General features: G+C 49.0%; 1 protein-coding gene across 1 annotated transcript in view; it reads left to right on the top strand.

Annotated features, from left to right (window-relative positions):
- The first annotated feature begins 1,353 nt into the window (after positions 1–1,353).
- Positions 1,354–22,138, top strand: part of Ube2ql1 (ubiquitin conjugating enzyme E2 Q family like 1) — a 36,869-nt gene continuing 16,084 nt past the window's right edge. The window contains exon 1 of the mRNA XM_051151059.1: positions 1,354–2,539. Within this exon, the coding sequence (XP_051007016.1) occupies positions 1,754–2,539 (786 nt within the window). The 5' untranslated portion in view covers positions 1,354–1,753. The remainder of the gene's footprint in view (positions 2,540–22,138) is intronic.

Genomic DNA, 22,138 nt, shown 5'->3' with positions numbered 1-22,138 from the left:
CTATGCCCAAATCTGAACACCGCCCCCCACAACCCAGTCAGGTCTATAAGCTTCACGATGACCTCACCAGTTATTTTCCACAGTGAAAACTAAAATTTTGGCTTAAAAAAAATGGTAGGAGCAGAAAGGCAAACGGCTGGCATGCAGAAGACACGCCTGTCCAGAAGAACTCAGCGGTTCCCTCTCCTTGGCATCCACGTGCTAGCAGAGGCAGTAGATTCTGACGCCAGTCACGGTAGCTGTGGGATATTCGCTGTTCTTGAAGGATTGGTTTCGCCTACGCAATTGGGCCACAGGCAGCACACCGGAACCTTTACAGTTCGAACTAATCTGAAATAGCTTTTAGTTGGAATTTTCACCAGATTTTAAATGTGAGTTTCCACACGCTAAAGGAAGAAAAAGCAGGGCGGGCTGGGACTGTGCGGGTGATAAGCGAACCCTTCCCTTATTCGAACATTGGGAAGGTCCCTCACTGAGGGGAGCAGCCCTGGGGAACGAGAGGCGGGATGTGCTGCCCCTAAGGTCCTTTCCCGTCCTCAGCGCTAAGGAAAACGTTTGATGTGCTTCTCCGCAACATTTTGGAAAACAGCCACCGCGCACAGCCTGGGCAAGGAAAGCGGAGAATCTGCTACCAGTAGGCAGAAGGGGAGCGGGCTAGTGAGGGCTGAGTGGGTTGGCTAAAGGTTTGCTTTTATTTAAGTCGTGACTTTGAAAGGGCTGTTCTTTAGGTGTGCAGCAGACCTGCCCTCTCGTCCCGCTCTCCCGCCTGACTCTTCGATCTGTCCTTAAGAAAGTGTCCCTCTTGTCACCCTCCCACCCGCCTAGAAAAACTGTTGCGTAGAAACATTGAGCTCATCAGTCTGTTTGTAAGGATTAATAAAGAGGCTTCTGCCCTTCCCCTCTGCGTTGTTCTAAAGAGGTTAAACAAGATACGGGGCCAGGACCCTAGCTATAGCTTTTAGGATTGGGGACCAAAGAATACAGTGATTCTGAGGCCCCTTTAGAGCGCTCAGGTCAACCCTTCCCGGGCTCCCCAGCTCACGCAGCTCGCTGGCAACCCGAACCAACGTTGTGGGCGCGCACCGATGTCTCCCCCCAGCGGCCGTGAGTGTGTCGCCGCAGGAACCTGGCGGCGGGGGTGGCACGGTGCAGTCAAGCCCGCGGCTCCGCCCCGCGCTCCCCCCTCCTGGCCGGCAGTGCCGCCCCCTCCGCGCCGCGCTCGGCTCAGACGGAGCAGCCGCCTCTGCAATGTCAGCAGCCGCAGCGGCGGCGACGACGAGAGCGGCAGTGGCCCGGGCCCCGCGGTAGCCGCCAGCGCGGCACGGCCCGGCAGGCACACAGCGCGACTCCGCGGCCACCTCGCTGCCTCCTGGGCACCGTGGGCGGCTGTGCGCGCCGCGGTGCGGTTTTCAGACTTGGGGCCAGCCGGTCTGCGGCCGCGCACAAAGGACCACGGACACCGGGCGTCCGGGGACTGCGCCCAGGGACCGGCCAGGGACAGCAGCTGCGCCTCGTCCCTACGCCTCCCCTCCGAGCCCCGCCGGAGCGGACCCGTCATATGACAGCGGCGACACAGCGACCAGCGAGCGCCAGTGCTGCCCGCTCCGCTGCGCCACGGCCACGGGCTCCTAAGGTGGCCCTCGCCGCGCCCCGCTGAGCGGTCGCCTGCCGCCGCCCCAAGCCCCACGCGTCCTAGCTATCCGGCTCCCGGATCAGGAGCCCCGGGGAACCTCCCGCCAGAGCCGAGCCTAAGATGGCCACGCTGCTCCGTAAAATCGGGCTCATTCGCCTGCACAACCGGGACACGGAGGACCCCAAGCACCACCACAACCACCGCGGCGGAGGCGGCGGCCAGCAGAGCGCGTCGCTTCGTGGCAAAGGCGGCGGCAAGAGCGGCGGCCACAAGCAGCAGCAACAGCAGCAGCAGCACCCCGGGGGCGCGGGCGACGCCAGCCCCGGGCCCGGCAAGGGCAAGAGCAAGCGCGCGGCGGAGCTGGCCGCGCGCGACAAGCAGCCACAGCCGGCCGCGGGGGCGGCGGGGGCGGCGGGCGCCGGGGGCCCCCGGGAGCGGGCGGCGGGCGCCAGGGCGGGGCCGGGCCCCGCGGTGGCCGCAGCGGCGGCGGGCGGCAGTCTGGTGCCCGCGGCTCGCCAGCAGCATTGCACACAGGTGCGCAGCCGGCGGCTGATGAAGGAGCTACAGGACATCGCGCGCCTCAGCGACCGCTTCATCTCGGTGGAGCTGGTGAACGAGAGCCTCTTCGACTGGAACGTGAAGCTGCACCAGGTGGACAAGGACTCGGTGCTGTGGCAGGACATGAAGGAGACCAACACGGAGTTCATCCTGCTCAACCTCACCTTCCCCGATAACTTCCCCTTCTCGCCACCCTTTATGCGGGTGCTCAGCCCGCGACTGGAGAATGGCTACGTGCTGGACGGAGGCGCCATCTGCATGGAGCTGCTCACGCCGCGCGGCTGGTCCAGCGCATACACGGTGGAGGCCGTCATGCGCCAGTTCGCTGCCAGCCTGGTCAAGGGCCAGGTAAGGTGGCAGGGCCAGGAGCCAGTGGTTTGGGTGGGTGGATATTTGAGGCTAGGCCTGAGATGGGGGACGATGTCTGTCTGATCCCTCTCAAGAGAGAGCTGGCCCAGCTCATTCTGAATAAGCCTACTGGGGATGCTTCATCCCACCCCCTCTGCTTCTTCTCCCTAAAGGATTTCTTCCTGTTTCTGCATCCCAGCCTTGGGTCTCCTACTAGAACCGCTGGCCTCTCTGCCTTGTCTATCCACTTCCTTTCTGCTTTCTGCTCCCAGTTCCTCCTCTCTTTCTCTACCTCCCTGTAAGTTAACCTTAACTCCCTCTTCCTCTTTCCCCTCTGTTGGTCCTTCGTCCCTCCCTCTCCATCTCCCGTTGCTCCCTTTCCTCTTTTCCACTCTTCTGTATATCTCATGCCCTACCCGTCTTTTTTTCCCTCTCCACTGTCTGTTCAGATGATCTCTGGTCAGTGTAACTACCACGAAGGTGCGAACTTTTTCTGAAGCCCGGGATCCAAGTGCCCAGCCCAGACACATACACACACACACACACACACACACACACACACACACACACACACACACACACGCACGCACGCACGCACACACGTCTTCTTCTTCAAACATCTCAGGTGTGCTCTGTCCAGACCAGCCAGCTTCCTGCTGCTAAGCCTTTCTCTCCAGTTCCCTCCTCCCTGTGGCAGCCACCCTTGTAAAGGTGAAAGTTCTCAGAGAAGGCTCTATCCAGGCAGAAGTGTGGGCTGAGTCCTTAGATCAGGCCAGACTCCATCCAGGGAAAGCTGTTCTGGCCAGCCCCTCTCAGTCTGATACTTGCCTCTTCCAGGAACATCTTTGGGATAAATGCTTTGTTTCCTTGTGTTCCCCCCACCCTGGGGGCAGGTGTGAGTTTCAAAGCTAAAGACTCCACCAAGTGCCTAAAGGGATGCTAAGCAGTCACCTGAGCCTTCTCACCTATTGCACCACAAGGCCGCTTTACCAAGAAACAGCCCCAAAACTTACCAAAGATAAATGGATTTCCTGAGCTATGCCTCCCACCAAGCTGGAGGGAAGGGCAAGATGGTTTTGTTGTATGTTCTTGGCCACATTCAAATCCAAGATGGGCAGTTCTTAAATTGATTCTAACTTCCTTTTATCAAACCCCATTTTTATCTGCCATGGGCATCTTCAGTATTTACAGAGAATTCTCGTTTTATTTAAAAGACCCCAATGACCTCCGCCTGCTCTTTCTACAGCCAGCTCATCAGAAGCAATTTTTTCCTCCCCGGAGCCTGCTTTTCCCCCTCTCACTGCAGGGCACACCACACTAATGAAACACAGACTGTTATGCCCATCTCTTTCGAGGCTGAACTCTGGGGTTATTTTTTTAAGTGCCCTCAACTCCAGCACAAAGGTCACTGCATCCTGACCCATGAGGAGCAGGCTCTCCTGGTAGAGTAGCAGGGTGTCAGGGCTCTAGAGCAAGGGCTACCACACTGTAGGCTGACTGCTTTGACAGCCAGTTTCCTTCCTCCTACAGTGAAACACTGACTGGAATACAATGCATGTGACTGGGTGCATGCCTCTGAGACAGGGGGCCTGGGTTTATTTTCCAGTGGGGTTTTTATGAATGCAACTGGGGGGATGGTCCTCCAAAATGCCATGGTTATTTGCTTCTCAATCGGTTCTTCCCGGGGAAGATGATTTGGAGGGTTGGAGAAGAGGAATGTGATTTGCCCCGTAGACTCAAGTCTGTGGCACTGTGGACTTGGGAGATGTTTTAGTCTCTACCTTGCGTTCTGAGATTCAGAGAAATCATGATTTTTGAATGAAGAAGTGAGATTTGAAAAAAGAAATGTCTTGATAAAATAGTTTTTCTTTTATTCTTTTTTTCTTTTTCTTTTTCCTCAATGCTCTGAATATCAGCAGATCCCTTGGTGTCCTTCTACTTGCAGGTCTTGGTGTATGTTTTCTTTCTCTGTAACAAACTGAGAGTCACTGCAGACAAGAGGATTTCTCACTGAAAACAAAGTTAGCAGCACTTTCTTCATTAATTTGATAAGCAAGTAGACCCTGTTCCTTCCCCTTAGCAGGTGGCAGTGTACTATCTGATGAGATGGGCTATGTTTTGAATGATAGTCAAGACGTAGGACTTTTTAACACAGCAATTGCTTTCTCTGTATTTCCTGTCCCCTGGTTTCAACATACAGGTCTCTACATGAAATATTCAAGTGCAATGAAAGAATTGATGAATAGTCATTAAAGTTTTAGGTACCTGGGTATGACAGAATGGCAACATCTCTCGTAAGCTGAGGACTGTGATGCCTTCATTCCCTTTGTAGAGCCAAGATCCAAGGGTGGGTCACTGCACATGTGGTAGTTACCAACTTATTTTCATACTTAGAGCTAGTGTGCTTTGGCCCCTCCAGATACCTAATTAGCTATTCAAAGCAAGCAAGCAGGGCTGCTACACACCCTGTAATTACTTTAAAGGGCCGTTATACTCCGGTGACAGGTCCTCTGTTTGTTTGCATTTTGTTTTAGGGCCCTTAAGCTGCAGTTAGAAAAAGCTTGTTTGTCCCTCTCATAGAGGAAAGCATTCACTTAGCCTCCTGAATTGAGAATCCCAGCGTCTTCAGGAAAATCCCAACAGCTTTAAGAGTTTGGGCATGTAACGTCAAGAATATATCTGCTTAATAACGAGGCCTACAAAGTCAAAAGCTCAGGTTTGGCCTTTATGTGAAGGAGTCGGGCAGCTGGTGAGGTTTTTACTGGACTGGATGTGTGCCCTCAGGTTTCCAAAGTGGTATATTCATGCTGCACTGTGGATTATTCTAAGTTAGATGAGTACACTTGCCACGGATATGCTATACTCTGTATAAAGAAACATAAGCCTCTTATGTATTTATGACTAAATCAGAGGATTCCAAAGAGACATTTTTTTTTTCAGCACCATGCTGACATGGAACTCAGGGCCATGCTCTTGCATCAGCGAGAGAGGTTTAGGTAACATTCAGTTCACTACAGTTTGATGCACAATTTCTGGGCCTTTGAAATTAGCCAGTTGCAAGTGTTAAGCGCTTGGAGAGTAGCGTTTGCCTCGTCTGTCATGCGCAGAGCCTCAAGAACACAATTGGCGGCTCCAGAGTGACGGTGTTGACATTAAAAGGCTTTCAGAGTTTTGTCTTGAAACTCAAGGCATCATAAACAGAGAAAGGTCACGTTCTGAGATGGCTTAGAACAGAGCCTGCAAACCTAGGCCTACTGGCTCCAATAACGAAGAGGACAGCCTGGCCACAGATGCCTCCAGGCTCACCAGCGTCTCCAAGTGGGGTGTATTCAATGGTTGCCTGAGTGGCAGACAGCCCTCCCACTGCTGCAGATAAAAAGGCACTTGATCATGCCCTAACTCAGGGTTCTCTTCAGACACTTGCACACCTCCTGAGTGTCCCCATTTAATTAATTAGCTATGATCATCATCAAAGGACCAGATGGCCCCTGAATGACAGTTCCTCTCCCTCCTCCTCTTCCCTCACAACTGAGTTTCCGCATTACAGACAGGAGTGACAGCAACAACTAACACTTTCTGTTTTCAGTGCCACAGTCTGGTCCAGCTGAGCACAGAGGACACCAAACCTTCCTGGGGCGGATGCTTTCCTCAGCTTCCATACAGGCGTGGGAACCTCTGCTCTGGAGTCAGGCCAACTTAACTCTCCACTTCAAGTTGTCATAACGTCTCATGAGAGGCCAGACTCCTGGGTCAAGGGTGTTGAGGAAAGGCAGAGTCTCATGCGGCTACCCGAGTACCTTGCAGCCCCTAGGTACCCATCCATTCATTGTCACCTGTCACCCAATGGAGAAGCAGCAGTAGTCAGCTTCCTGAAGAAGGTTCACAGGCCCTCAGGACCAAACCATCCTTGAGTTTTAGTGTTTGGATAACAGTTGGTCCGCAACTGTGAGAGTGCCACATTTATAATACCTTATTGAAGGGGGTGGGGGCGGGGGGACCTGGCAGGGATCACTGCTTATCTGAATGTGATGCCAAAGCACGGGCAGTGCAGCCCAGCCAGGTCCAGTAAGGTGGCATAACCCAGGAGATGCATTAGAGCTTGCAGTCTGCAGCCAGGCCTGTGCAATCTTCTTAAAAATATAGTATGCTACTTTATTAATTCTTTGAGAATTTTATACACACACACTCTGTTTGACCATATTCACCTCTCACTGCTCTACCTAACTCCTCCCAGAACCACTGTGCACTCTCCCATTCCCCAACCTCATGTCTAGTAACCTACTGTCCAGTTTGTGCCGCTCATACACTCAGGGTTGTGGGCCCATCCACTGGTGCCTGAGTAAACCTTGAAGAAAACTGACTCCCCCTCCTACAGAAGCTATAAGCTGCAATCACTTCTCAGCTACTTGTGGGAGCTCATGAACCTCCCACCCCCACCCCACACACACCCCACCCCCGCGTGCTCCAACCCTTGTTGCTGGACTCACTTGATCTGGTACAGATATGGCAAAGGCAGCCTTAGCTGCTGTGAGTATGTGAGTTCAGGAATCGTGTTGTGTCCAAAAGACATGGATTTGATCCTGTCCTCCATGATCAGTGGTTCTTACACACGCGCGCACACACACACACATACACACACACACACACACACCACATGCACATATGCATACACACAACCACATAGATGCAACACACACACACACAGACACACACAATACACATTCATACACATACTCTCCTTCTGTGATTGTGATGGTCCCTGAGCCTTATGGGCCTACAGATGTCCCATTTATAGCTGAGCCCTCCATCCCTCCATGGTCACTTATTCTCTGCACTTTGACTAGTTTTGAGTTTCCGTCCTATATGCCCTTTGCCTAGCCTTTTGACATTGTTGTTATAATCTGCAATACTCACACTCAAGAATGGCACAAGTGTATGTGTGTGTGTGTGTGTGTTTAGAAGATAAGTGTGCAGTTCAGTTTTGGGTCATACTCATAACTTTCCTGGAGCGTGTGTAGCCTGTAGACTTGAGCTTGGGCACATCACACTGGCATTACTGTAGTGTGTAAGTCCAGATGCACACACAATTGGAAGTATTGCCTTCCTTAGACAACCTTTGCTTGGCCCTCCCTTCAGAGCAGTGTAGCAAGCACCAGCATTTGTCTATGGCTGCACAAACACACGCAGGTCATCAGCCATCAAGCTCCTCAAACCTAGGGCTTTTAACCCGCTGTAGCACACATTGGATGTCCAAAGCTCTGTTAATTAGCAAGAGCTATCGCCTGGAGGTAGTATGGCCTGGTGGGTCCCATGACAGAGCCTCATTCTCTCACAGGTCTGAAAGCTAGACATCAAAGATCACGAATGAGGTACAGCCTGCTTCCCATGAGGCCTCTGTGCTTGGCTTGTAGACAGCATCTTCTCTCTTGGTTCTCACATCATTGTTCCCTCATGGGTTCCTCTGTTCTGACCTCTTATAATGATATTAGTACTGCCGGATTAGAGCCTATCCTGAGGACCCCACTTTATCCTGACAACCTCTTAAAGACCCTGTCTGCAGATAAGGTTCTGAGGGTTGTGGGTTCCACATTTAAGCTGGGATGAGGGAGACATACCCATAGCCGACCCATATGGGGATTTATTAGCTAGTTCAACGTTAGTTCTGAAGAGATTGCTGCGCGAGTGGAGCTGGGCTGTGGAGGCACAGGATGGTGAATCTTGCCTGCAATGCCAAGCAGAGAAATGCCACTCACTCCGAGGGAAGCCAGGGAGCCTGCATCCTGAATGGTGTCAGCTAGGGTTAGGGTAGCAAGTATGTCTGACTCACCCCCAAGAGACAAGGGTTCTCAAGCTTCTGAGTCACTGTGTCACTTTGTCCTATGCTGCATGGAAGGAACAGAGATAATTACCAACAACGATGACTCTGCAGCTCAAAGTATCAATATGCCTGACTATTTGAAGAAAAAAAATAGCTACTTGTTCTCCTATGAAGTAGGGCAGGCAGGACGACACAGACAGGACTTTGCATCCTAAAAATAGCCCAATACCAACGCCAGTACTCCGTCGAGCGCTCTGCCTCCAGCACCTAGCACAGTTAATAACAGGAGCTACCGCCTCTCTTGCCTTTACGAGTCCAAAGAACTGGAGTGTGCTAGGTCGAGATGCTAGTAAGTGTTGGCTTACCTTTCTGGCTTAACTGAGGGGAGGGATTTTCTTTTTCACGTTGAAGAGACAGCTTGTAGTTACGGTTGTGTGATGGGGTACCAAGTTGAAATTCTGACAGGAACATGGCCCGAAGACTCCAGCATTTTCCTCCTTCTCCTCTTTTATCCCCCGGAGTGATTCTCCCGAGCCCAAGTTTAGACGTAGAACAGGCACCCTGGTGCCCTACCTCGCTAGGGACAAATATGGAACCAACCAAACATAGTGGCTTTCTTGTCCGGTGTTTGCATTTTTTTTTTTTTTGCAATTGTTTAAGGATGTGTATATATATAGAACACCCATAGACCTGGCAATGGACAGTTGCCTGGATGTGCACCAGGGACCTGAATGGGAAGAGTCTCCCACTGCTCTAAATGGCGTTTTCAAAGACAATGTCCAACTTAAGGTAGCCAAACCTCAATGGGGGAGCTTACTTGTCCCTATGGTATGTTTTATTGTTAAGAAGCTGAAAGGTGGACATTTCCAACAACCCATGAAGAACTTGCCATAAGAGCAGCTGTACTTACAGCATGGGGCCATGCTTTCCCACCTGGTAAATGGCTTAGATGACCGGCTATTCCTACTGTGTAATTGATTAGCTATTTACTCCTTGTCCCCCACATCAGTAAGTCAGCACCCATTTGCTGAGAGTCTACAATGCTTTGTAGCAACACCATTCTTGACTTTCCTGTGTATCTTGTCTCTACTCTGCGAGCTGCCCCTAGTTCTTTCCCTAGTTTGTTCATCCAGTGAGTCTCAGAAGAAATCCTATGAGCAGAGAGTACCAGTCTAGGGCACCAGTCTCGGGAAGCCAAGGAGGAAGCAAAACTGGGAAAGTCCAAGAGGAAAGGCTGGAGGTGAGAGCGGATGTGGCTGTGACAGTGAGGAAGGATCTTGTGAGGGGTGCCCTTCCCCAAGCAACAAAGACAGCTGTATTTAGGGCACTCACATATAGCAGAGATCATCATGGCTGTTCCCTCAGTGTCCGATCTCCCTCCCCCACCAATTGCATGGTGTGTTTAAAATACAGGCCTCTTTTGTTTAGATTGAGCATTATGAACCTTCTAGAACACAGAGCCCCCAGTACTGTTGTCACAGTGGCAATCCTCACTTTCCCACTGCGCTCCCACCAGCCTTTCCGCCTGGAATGCCTTGTGACTTTGTTGGCCAGACCAACCCTGGTCCATCCTTCATGGATATGCTAACACACCACAGCTCTTCCAGCCACAGCAATGGCCTCCTCCTGTGAACCCATCCATAGCGACTGCAAGACACACCTTTTCTGTGTGTCCTGCTAGGTGCTATGTGTTGACAATTGTGTTTTCTTTCTCTTCACAGTGTCCATCTGCCTGAGCAGATGCCCCACGCCTTTCACTTCCCCTTTGCTGCAGTAAAACCTAATGAGAATGTGCGTCCTGGGCTTCTGTTGTCAGTGGAGGAGGAATATGGGTAGGCAAAAGAAACTTTCAACATTGGCAATCCTGGACATTTGTTGCTTGGAGAGTCTGATCCCTGAGAGCCAATGGCCTATTGCTCCAAGCTTTAGAAGCCAGAGTCAAGTTAGAGGCTCTCTCTGGCCTTTAGCTCCCAGTTGCCTGGTATTGGCAGCTCCATGAAGCTGAGCCTCTAGCAACAGTGAGCAGTGGCAGCAGACATTGGCAAACAGCAGCAGGGGATGCTTTCTGGTGTTACCACCCAATGTCGGCCTCAAGTGCTGGGTCCTCAGTGTTACGATGACAAGTGTGACAGCTCTGAGGTCTAGAGTGTCAGGGTGCTCAGCCCTTGACAGTGACTAGTATTGCAGTTTCCAGACCTAGGGTGCCTGAGACCTTTAGCTCTTTGGCATCTTCCAGAAGCCCAGTCCTGCAGAGTCTCATCTTCAGTCCTATGTCATTTCTGCCCCCCCCCCAGAAAATCACTCCAGTGCATCAGCTGTTCCCTCATGACTACAGCAGCTGTAGCCAGTACTGCTACCACCTTCCTTTCTTCATGTTATCAGCTCATCCCATTGAGCTAATGATGATAAAGATCCAATGTAGGCAAGAGAAGGCTGTTGAGAAATGCCTTTTAGATCCAGATGTTGATTATCCAGATGTTACAGCACCAGAAGACAGCACAGGAGGCTTCTTCTTGTTGACTCCAAGAGTGAGGAAGCAGCCTGCGTTGATAGCCAGAAAAAGAATTTAGTAAGGGTACCTGACAACGATTATAGTTCTGGATGCAAACGAAAGATTACATTTGCACCAGTCACTGTGGTCGGACATGAAAACCAGTGACTGTTTGTACCAGCCACTGGCCTCCTCCTGGGCCACCAGGGGAAGTGTTCCACCACCTCTAACCTAAGCAAAAGTGGACTGCAGGGTCCTCTAGAGCTCCCCACAGTTTGTGATAGCACGAGAGGTCTCGTGCAAGCTGCTCTGAAATAGTGTCTGGCAGCAAGCAGCTGTGGCTGCCATGTCGCTTCCTCACGGCATCATGGAATGTTCAAAGCAGCCAGTGCTGGCATGAGGACAGTCCAGCTGGCTGCTCGGCTGATAATCTCTGGCTTCAGGCATCTGCATCTGGGACACAAGATAAGTGTCTTAACAGCTCTCAGGAAGTTAAAATGCCCCAGCAATTTTAGTTTACTTAAAGGGAAAAAAAATAAACATTAGGAGGAGTGCTTACAGTAAAGACTTCTCATTAACATTAACAGTGTTTTGAGAGTCTGACAGTGCCTCATGCCTACACAGTTACTCCAGGGAGAGTGGGGTCCCTCTAATTGGTCCCACTGCCAGCTGCTTTCGGGATGCTTCCATGGACCGTTTCATTAGATCCTGGCAGGTGGCTGCTGTTTCTATTCTTACTAAGTGATTTCAGGTGAGGACTCATGTGCCGGAGGCAAAAGAGGAGAAAGGGACAGGGCTCAGCCACCATCAAATGTTTGGGGGCCAGGGCCATCCGTTCTAGCACCTACCCAGTTGCCAGCAAGAGCCACCTAACCAAGTACCATACAAAACTGGTTTGTTCACCATGGGCGACTGTGGACGGTATAGCGGACTTTGCACGCAGGATGCCCATGTTGCTTCCGCTCTCAGTCCTGAATCATAAGAGAGGAGCAGTGTGTCCATCAAATTGGAGCCACGGTCTGAGGCATAAGCAAAGCCCAACTTCCATAGAGCTTGTTGCGTCTATTGTGAAAACGGTAAGCATGCTTTAATTCTTTGAAACTGTAAAAGAAAGATAATTATCACCATTTTATTTCTTCTCTATACAAAAGAGAAAGGCATTTTAAAGACTGAAAATAACTCAAGAATGGAGTGCTTTTTAAAGATAATTACCACATTGGCAAAATCAGTAAGATTGGAGAAATTACTACTTTAAATATAATTTCTGTAAAATAAATACCAATTCCCCGTCACAATATTTGGCAAGCATTTCCTCTCACCACCAGAAAAATTGTTACGTTTTTGATGAGGGAGATAAGGAAATGCTGTCCCTATATCGATAAGATCGCACTTTACACTAAAATGTGCTTAGCCCATTTAGGAATAACAGAAAATCTCTGGATAAATGCTATTAGGGGTACTTTCTACTTTTAATCTTGAAAACCAGACCTCTCCGATATTCAGAATATAGAGTTACAACTTTTCCTTTATCATGGCCAGTGGTAAATACCAGCTTTTTGGAGGGTGGCCTTTGGACCTGCTGGGAGCACAGGGTGTCAGAACCCTGCTTCTACCCTTATGGTGTCTACTGTGACTTCTGAGAGTAAGGGCGATGGGATATGACTTCCCAGGAGAAGTCGGCTGGGAAGTGGGTGCAGCTGTGTCAAATACATGCTGATTGCCCCAAGCATCACTTGTCTGGGATCCTGGGAGGTTAGTGGCACACCAGATTACCGTGCCTTCCTGGCAAGGGGGAGAAGAGATTTTACAGGAAAGCCTACCAAGAATGAAGTTGCTACAAGTGTTAATTGTAGGTGACTAGACATTATAAGCCTATGAAACATAGCTTTTAAAGAACCATCAGAATATCTCTTTGTAATACTATATTCTGTTTCCCCTTCCTTGGAAGATACACACATAGGATATGAATCATAATTTGTCTGATTGGTTGGTTTTGGTAGGGTGAGGGGGTGCCTGCATTGCGGGAAGAGGCAGAAAACAACCTTGAGTGTCATCCTTCATGGACCATTAACAACAACAAAAAGTAAACATGAATAAAATACAGTCTCTTGTCACCAGCCTGGATCTCACCAAATAGTCACCAAATAGGCTAGGCTGGCTGGCTGGCAAATGAGCCCTAGGGAACTCGCCATCTCTTGCTCCCCAGTGCTGGGCTCTAGAGCCCCAACTCAGGTCTCAGGATTGTAAATCCAGCACAGTGCCACTAATCGACCTCCTCAGCCTGTTGTGATGTGAAGCCATCTCTACAGCTCATGCCTGCAGGGGTCTGAGGGCTGGTCCTGTAGTAAGTGCGTGCCTGCCAGCCTCTTCCCATCTCCTCCCCTGTCTTCTCTTTCTTTTCTCTGGAGGTTAGCCTGGAGGAGGGAGATGCCAAAGAGGAAGTTTCTAGCCCACAGTAGCAAGGCATGTTCCCCAGGGACAGCACCTGCATTCCAGGCACATGCAGGCAAGCAGGACACCAAGGGCTTCTGAACCTAGCCCTGTGCTCCATGTCCTTTGACTGCCTTTATGGTGAGTGCTATATATAAAGCACGGCAATCTGAGAGAACTCAGATAAGAAAATTTTTCTGACTATATCAACCCATAAAATTAGATTAAGCTTTAAGGACATTATCTTAATTCATAAATAAATCTAACCTGATTTTTAAAAAAGCGAGCTTGAAGTCTACTGAATTGAATTAGGGTGATGATTTTATTAGTAATTTTGTTTGAAAGGGATCCTGGCATCGGCCATTTCATTAACAGTAGAGATGGAGGGGTCCTGGTTATTCCTGAGGATCAGGCAAGGAAAAATAGAGATCCCAGGGGATCTCCACAGAATAATGCCTGTAGAAGCATAAGACAAAAAGCGTGAGAAAGCTGTCATGGTTGAGAACAGCTAGCAGTTTGTAATATGAGGAACTGTGTCATGAGGTTAAATGACAATCTTCTAACCCACTCCCAGGACTGAGAGGCGCAGCTAGCAGACCCCTCACCCAGCAGTCATGCACCTCTGTGACAGTCGCAACTGTGGACAACTCTAATGTGACTTTTTTTTTCTTTTTTTTCTTTTTTGTTTTGTTTTTGGTTTTTTTGTTTTTTTTTTTTTTTTTTTTTTTTTTTGGTGTTTTTTGTTTGTTTGTTTTTGTTTTGGTTTGTTTTGGTTTGGTTTTTTGGTTTTTTTTGAGACAGGGTTTCTCTGTGCATCCTTGGCTGTCCTGGACTCATTTTGTAGACCAGGTCGGCCTGGAACTCACGGTGATCCACCTGCCTCTGCCTCCCAAGTGCTGAGATTAAAGGTGTGAGCCACCACCACCCGGCTAATGTGACTTTTTTTTTTTAAATGTGGAATTCTTTTTTTGTTTGTTTGTTTGTTCTATTGTTTGCACTGGGGTCTCACCCTTACTCCAAGCTAGCCTGGAACTCATTGTGTGACACAGGCTGGCGTGAAACTCATGACAATCCCCCTGCCTCAGCCTGCCAAGTGCCGGGGTTTCTGTCGATGACAAAGTCGTGGTACTGTTGTTGTGGTTTAATTCAAGCGGGTTACTGAAGGTAAAGAAGCCAAAGCTGCTGCCATCCCTGCGAGCACGGGATGGGGGGGTGGCAATCTCAGGGACGTTCTTACAGCTTATTCTATGGCTCATAGCCAGAACCACTGGGAGAGAGATGTAAGAGCCACGCCTGTCTTGCTCCTACCGAGAGTTACTTTTGGGTGTGGTTAAGATTAAACCCCTGGATCCGGTGGCAGATACGGGCATGCCAATCACGTTTTTCCTCCCGACCACCGTTTCCCACTGGGCTTAAGCTGCCTCCCCTAAAGATGAAAACCCACGTCGCCCCACTGCACAGGGAACCACATGCTTAATGGATGTTCCTTCTCGGATGGACTAGAACTTGATGAAATCGTCACAATAAAACTATAGCCACCGGCCCAGCCACACATCTGCATGCAACACTCACTAAGCAAAGTTGTTGGCAGTGGCTCCTGGTCATACTCAGCCCCAACTTAAGCTGAAGAAGCACAAGAAAGCGCCGCCCATCACCTTTTTTTTTTTTTTTTTTTTTCCTCTCTAACTGCCACAGCCTCTCAGGATGGGCCCTTATCAGGGGCTTTGTGGGCTTCACCTCATAAAGCATGGTACACTGACGTCTGACAGAGACCTATGACACCTGAGAGCTGAGGCAGGCTGGTCTCCATTGCCCAGCTGTCTCCTGTTGCCCTCACTGCACTAAACTTTGATTTCTATTGGAAGTTGGGAGTTTTGAACTGTTATGACTCTATTTGACTCTGGTCTCCTAAGAAGCTCCATTCTGTGCCTGGAAGATGGCCTGGTGGCTGAGAGCGCTTGCTGAACAAGCAGGAGGACCTGAGTTCAAATCCAAGCACTCATGTTCATGTAAAAAGCCAATATGGCTGCTCGTGATGTAATGTCAGTGCCTTGGTGGCATCAGAGTGGGGGAGTGTACAAAGGTAGAAGGGTCACTGGGGTTAGGTGCCCTTCAGACTAGCTCTAGGAAAGGATTTAATCTTTCCATGGTAGTGGGGTCTACAGGGATGACTGAGCCAGAAACGGGGCTTGGGTGTGTTGCCATAACTACCATCGTAGGCATGATGTAGTTTTGAGCATCACGGTCAGCGAATAGAAGCAGCATCCCGGACTGCTTCCTCCTGTTTAATTTCTGTTTTTCATTTGTGTTTCGCACTTCTTTCACTGACTCTAATCTCACTTGGGAGCTTTTCAGACGTCCTTTCCTACTTGACTCTCAAGAATGTCCCATGTCCACCTTTGCTCCAGAACACACCCAAGTCTTAGCATCGTGCCACCAACACCATCACATGTCCCTGGAAATCAGTCAGAGCCCTCCCTGGCACTAGGGAGCCACACTTGGTTGGAAGGGCAGACCCAACAGGATTTGCAGTTACTTGTAGTCAGTGATAATGTTCTGGTCCCCGATGGGAGCAGTGGCTTGATGGACAGAAGCAAGGGTGACTTTGAGTTGACCTTCTTGGGCCTATTGATGACCCCATGCCATGTCTGTGAGCGGAAGAAATGCAGAGCCTTTGGAACTGTTTCATTAGTGCAGCAGTATGAATGAGAATGACTCCCCTCCCCCCCCCCCCCCACCAGGTTCATATATTTGAATGTTTGGTCCTTACTTTGCAGAACTATTTGGGCAAGGATTAAGAGGTATGGTCTTCTTGTTGGAAAAGGTGTGTCACTGAGTGTGGGCTTGGAAGTTTCAAAAGCCCAGGTCATTCTGGTCAGCTCGTATGGTTTATTTCCGTCTGCCTGCCTGCCTGCCTGCCTGTCCCTCCCACTCTGCCCTCTCCCAATCTCCTTCTCCCCCTCCCTCCCTCCCTCCCTCTGTCTGCCTCCAACTTGGAGATAAGATGTAGGCTGTCAGCTACTGCCTCAGCCCGGTGCCTGTCTGCTGCCATGCTCCCCACCATGATAGCTGTGAAGCACCCCTCCCCCCACTTTGAACCTGTAAGCAAGCCTCCAAACTAACCGCTTTCTTTTGCAAGTTGCCTTGTTCGTGGTGTCTCTTCGCAGAAATAGAACAGTAGCTAACACAATCAGTACCCAGATGCAAAACACTCCTACCTCCCAGTGCCCTCTAACCAGAGTGTGGGAGGAATTGCATAAAGGACAGCTAGCAGGCTTCCCTCAGATGTCAGCAAAGGAGTAGGAGCTTGACCCACCAGTGCTGGCTGAGGTACTGGAGACCAAGTCTCTAATTTGTGTTCAGCTTTAGAATAAACAGAGCGTGTGGGAGTCTCTGAAAGGTGGAAAACTGGAAGGGATTCTAATTAAAAAAAACAAACAAACCCAAGAGGCCAGCAGTTGTGAAAAGCAAGACAAGTTCACTGTTTTTATGGGCTCCTAAGGTTGTGACATGACTGAGCCATGATATACCAGGCTCTCAGAGGGCACCCTAGCACCTTGGCTCATTTTCATTCCTGTGTAGCAGAAATCGTAGGGGCTTCATCGTATGTATAGGACTTGCCAAGGGTCTGTGACTGACAGACTTCTAATTAGAAAAACAGCTACCCAGCATGCAGACAGAACAAGTGAGCCCATCAGGGGATTCAGAAAGCACAAGACCACCCACCCTCACTCAGCTGCAGCCAGGCCAGGCCAGGCCAGGCCAAGCTGCTCTCCAGTTATGGGACAGTGGGTCTCAATCTGATGGGAAAGCCTATACTTTACCATCAAGTTAAGACTCCCAGCAAGGCTGAGGGAAATGTTAGAGTCGATGCTGTGGGGAGATGACTGAATTTTCCAGCTATGAAATACACTGTGAAAGACTATTTGGTAAAAATTGGGTCTCAGTAAAGATAACACATTGGCAAGAACTGGTCCTGTAAGTCAAGCCCAATGAAATTGTGCGAAGGAGGGCCATAGGCCATCTCGTCCCCCAGAAGCATATGCCTGAGTGTGATGCAATGTTTGCCTTTTTAACTTTGCCTTTGCATGTTTTCCTTTCTACATAATTGTAGTTAAAATTGGCACAATCTTAATTGTGTACCCAATCTTAATTTTCTTCACCTCCCTCCAGTTTCCTTTATTTTTCTGTCTCCTGCTGTTCCTTTAAATGAGAAAGTCATAACGTTCAGGGATGGATAATGTCATAGAAAAGCAGTGCAGAATATTCAAAAAGGTTTTACTTTGAAATTGGATGAGTAAATCCTTTATACTTTTTCAAACCACATTTTAAATGTGGCATATATGTAGGGGAAGATTATGAGTTTGGAGAACAGAAATTACTAGAAGAAAATGAGCCACAGGAGTAGCTATAGAGGCACATAATGTGTGCTCAGGACAGACTTGGGGAGCAGGGCATATGACACGTGGCACCCTCCATTTCTCCTCATTGGCTCACGGTGTAGTGCTGCAGATCTGTGGGGGGATTTTATACCAGAGTTTCATTCTAGGATATTCTTAGGACTTTTAAAAGCAAATGCCTTTACTCACACACTAAGCAAAGTTAGAAAAGGAGGCAAGGTGACCTCCAAGACTTGCAAGCCAAGGTCGCCGTTTTCATTGTACTAAGACACTTCTCTTAGTACAAGCCCAAGACCTCAGTGACTTGTGCTAAGCTGAGACAGGTCTTAGCACTATCTCCCTGTTCTGCAAAGATTCTTTTACTTGTGCAATATTGAGTTTTGCATATGAGCAACAAATTCTACCTTGGACAAAATTCCAAATACAGTGTGATGAGATGCAGCTTCTAGGCCAGGGAGAACTTAGAAGGAACTTGTCTTGCTTTCTTCAGACTACCACATGCACACCTCCCGGGTGTTTCTCCACCTGTCTGCTTAGGGTTCCGAGTCCTCATCAGAAGTGGCTGCTTCGCTGGTGTGATGGAGGGTGCTCGCTCACTCCTGGCTGCGTTCCCTAGCTAGAGAAGGCCTTGGACAGGAGGACATGGAGGTCAGCAAGAGGACAAGATAGCTGTTGCTTTTCCGTTGTCCCTTCGGGATCTCAGAGATGCTGAGTGCTGGCAGCAGGTGGTTTGACTCCAGAAGCCATGACAGGAGAGGCTGCCATAGCCCTGGGGCCTTCTCTGGCTGCACCCAAAGCATCCCAGGGAACCCCAGTGCAAAGCCACAACACACTGATGACCTTTTGAGAATGGATCCATTCTGATTCAAGGGGCAGATCTTTTTACCTCCAGCTATTTAAAGCCCTCCCAGATGGGCATTCAGAGCATTGAAGGAACAATGGTCCTACTGCCCAGAGAGAAGCTACAGCTTGGAGGGATAAAGAGCAGGACCTGTAAAAAAAATTAATTAATTAAAAAATATTAAAATTTAAAAATAATAAAAATAAAATTAAAAAAAAGAGGATCTGTGAGGCCATGTAACAAGAATCAGGACACTTCTTTCTTTCTTTCTTTTGTTTTTTGTTTTTTTAAGATTTCTTTATTTGTTTATATAAGCACTCTATTTGCGTGTATGACTGTTTGCCAGAAGAGCGCATCAGACAAAAGAGGGCATCAGATCACAGTATAGGTGGTTGTGAGCCACCAAGGGGTTGCTGGGAATTGAACTCAGGATCTCTGGCCCAGCAGCCTGTGCTCTTAACCTCTGAGCCACCTCTCCACCCCCCAGGACACTTCTTAAATGTAACTACCAATGCGCCTTTTGTAGGCTTTCCAAGTTTCAGAGCTGAGGGCAATGTCTGTCCATGATGAACGGGTGTCTCCATGAGAGAAGATAACTTTAGTTTCATAGCAGGAAGTCAGGAGGGGAGGTAAAGTTGGGAGTCACCGAGTCATTTGTGCCAGATGTCCAGGCTTCTCAAGTTTGGTTAGTGCCATCTGGTCCCTAGGGACCTCTGCACCACGTTAGGACAGACTCCCTGACAGCAGGCAGCTTTTTTGCTTGCCTACTTACCCTGAGGATGCTTCTGGAGACCAAAATGTGGGCAACACACACAGCTGGCTTGGTGTTAAGGAGGCACATCTCACAGTCTTAGCGGACCTTCACTTTCCTGTTTCCACTTCCAAGCATCTGAGCAACAGTCTTCCTGCTGTCTCCATTAGGACCCAGGGGTCTGTGATGGGAAGCATTTTGCTTGGTACCAAGCAATGCTTTGGTACTAAGCAGTCATCGTCATCTTCCAGCATCCTAAAAGCCCCCTGCTGGTCCCAGTCATCCACCGGGGCTGCCTCACTGTCCTACTCTCCATGAAGCCTGTCCCCTTCTTTCCTTACAGGCTCCCACTGAGTGAGTGATTTCCTTCTGTCCCCAGACCCCTCTCTTGCAGTTTCCCTGACTAGCCAAGCCATTGCAAGGTGCGCCTGCGAAAGTTGCCCAGCCATCTGTGGTTTGGGTTCCATTCTTATTCCTCAAATGGAGAGAAATTCATGAAAATATGCCTTAGAGGAAAGGCTGGCAGGATCATGGGACTCCTTGGACAAGCCCAGGCCTGCAGCTAGAGGACACGCAGTAGATGTCATCGAAGGAAAGCAGAGCAGGTGCCCTTGGGGTACAGCAAGATTATGATTCATTAGGGCAAGCTGGTGGGGTGGGGGTGGTGCTGGGTGACTGGTAATTGCAGTGTCAGAAGAGTGGACATTTTTAGCAACAAAGCCACACTCCATGCAAGGACATTCTCTAGTTGACACCAAGGACAGAACGGTTTCACTCCTGGCACCATGAGCATTCCATGCAATTTGAAGTTCCTGCTTTTCTCTCAGCATCACCATTGCCGATGGGGATGTGTCAGCGTGTGTGAATTGGCTCTGTGGGGTTTTGTTTGTGACCAGTAGGTAGCCTTTGAAGTGTTGGTTTGCTCTTTGTCTGGAAATCGGCAGACAGACACTGGAGGAGTGAAAGAATGGCTCACCACCCTGCACCTGCCAGGCAGCATGTTCAGGGTGGTATTTAATTTATGGAAAAATTCAGTATGAAATTTAGTAATGTTTGGAGATTCTTTGTACCTGTCTTTTGTTTGTTCTTTGAATTATATGATTTTACTATAAGTAAAAGTATATAAAAATGTATAATGTATATAAATATATAAAAATATATACAAAAATATTATAATTTAGTCACATGGTCATGTAGTTATAGTCACAGCCGAGAACAATTAGCAAACACTGAACAACGGAGAGCAGAGCCCCAGACCACTGCGACGCGTGTCAGGGAGAACAGCTTTGCCTGTTGGGCTGCAGTCTGTGTCTGTTCTTACTTTACTCAAAACTAAAGACAGGCTAGACTATCCCCAACCATCACCAGCAGTCTGCCGCCAAGGCCCAGGAACAGGCTGGAATCCCTCTTCCTTCCTTCTGGCTTCCTGCAGACACTGATAGAGCTCACGCCTCCAGCCACCCCAGATTTCCTCTGCGTTCTTTTGACAAGCCTCTGCCTTGTGCATCCTGGTAACTTTGAACACTGCAAGAATGATGCAGGCTTCGTCTCATCCACTTGAGTCCATGGAGGTAGCAAAGCTACCAGAGGCCTGGCTACATCTCCTAGGTCCAGCTGCTCAGCTGCCCAGATGGCCCTAGGCGTGTTTCCATGCTGGCCAGTCCTAGACATTTAGGAGATTCTCCAAAAACCTCAGGAGTCATAACCTGTCACGATAGCTAAGGTTAGGTCCTCCATGTGTGCATCCATACATATGTATAATACGTATGAGTAAATATAGATGTATGTGTATATGTGGGAGTATCTAAGATGTATATAGTTAAAATGAATATTAAAAAACTTACATAAATTTGATTTCAAATAGAATGCATGTAGATACTTACATCTTAACTTCAGGGTAATATCCCCAGTGCTTGCAATATAACAGTTAAAATGATCTTTAGGTTTTCTTCACCTAAATGTACCTAACCTTAAAAGGCAACTAAATCGCAAACAGCATGAATAGATTTTTGTCTGTTGCTGCTAATTTTGGTCGTTTTTTCCTTGTGGTGGTAACTGTTTACTAGAGAAATAGACGGCTCTCCAGTTCCCTCTTTCAATGCTGCTTTGTGATAAAGCTTAAGTGGGCCCCTGTCTCAGTGTATAACAAGCAAGGCCATGGTGGCACATGCCTTTAATCCTCACATTTGGGAGGCAGACCCAGGCAGATTCCTGTGAGTTCCAGGCCAACCAGGGCTACATAGCATGATATTGCATATAAAGGGGGAAAAAATAGTGCAGATTGAGGAAGCAGGTGGTAGGGGTCTGCTTGGCTGTTCCCGTGCGGTGGGTACATGGTGGCTGTCTAGCTAGAAACATCCTAGATTATTACACAAAAACTATACAGCAGCACAGCATCAAAGGAGAAAATGGACTTTCTGAGATCCCACTTGTCAGAAGGGGTGGGCTTTCTCAGCATTCTCATGTGCTCACCCAGGAACACAGGGCCACGAAGCTCACACATCTGTCTGCACATATCCACCATCCTTCTTTCTGATTGGTTACCTCATTAAAGACTGCTATCCTCCTCCTCCACCACCACCACCACCACCACCACCCTGTTCCCACCCCACTGAAAGGAAACAAGATGCCGTACATATCATGTTTCCTCATGGGTTTTGAATACTGTAAAGGAAGCTTCAGGAGTGAGGTGCTGGGTCAAAGGGTGGGATCACGCTGCACACCAACTGGGTACATATTAGCAAACAGCCATGAGCAGTTGGCATGAGCACCACTTTAGGAACAAGAGGCTGGAGCCCACAGTCTCTTCGCCCCGCATGCATGGCCCTCCTGCTCTCCTTGGTAAGTGTGGCTTGTTTCTTAGCGTCT

Source organism: Acomys russatus, chromosome 9 (assembly GCF_903995435.1).
Source record: "Acomys russatus chromosome 9, mAcoRus1.1, whole genome shotgun sequence".
Lineage (NCBI taxonomy): Eukaryota > Metazoa > Chordata > Mammalia > Rodentia > Muridae > Acomys > Acomys russatus.
This window is presented reverse-complemented; position numbering and strand designations above follow the sequence as displayed.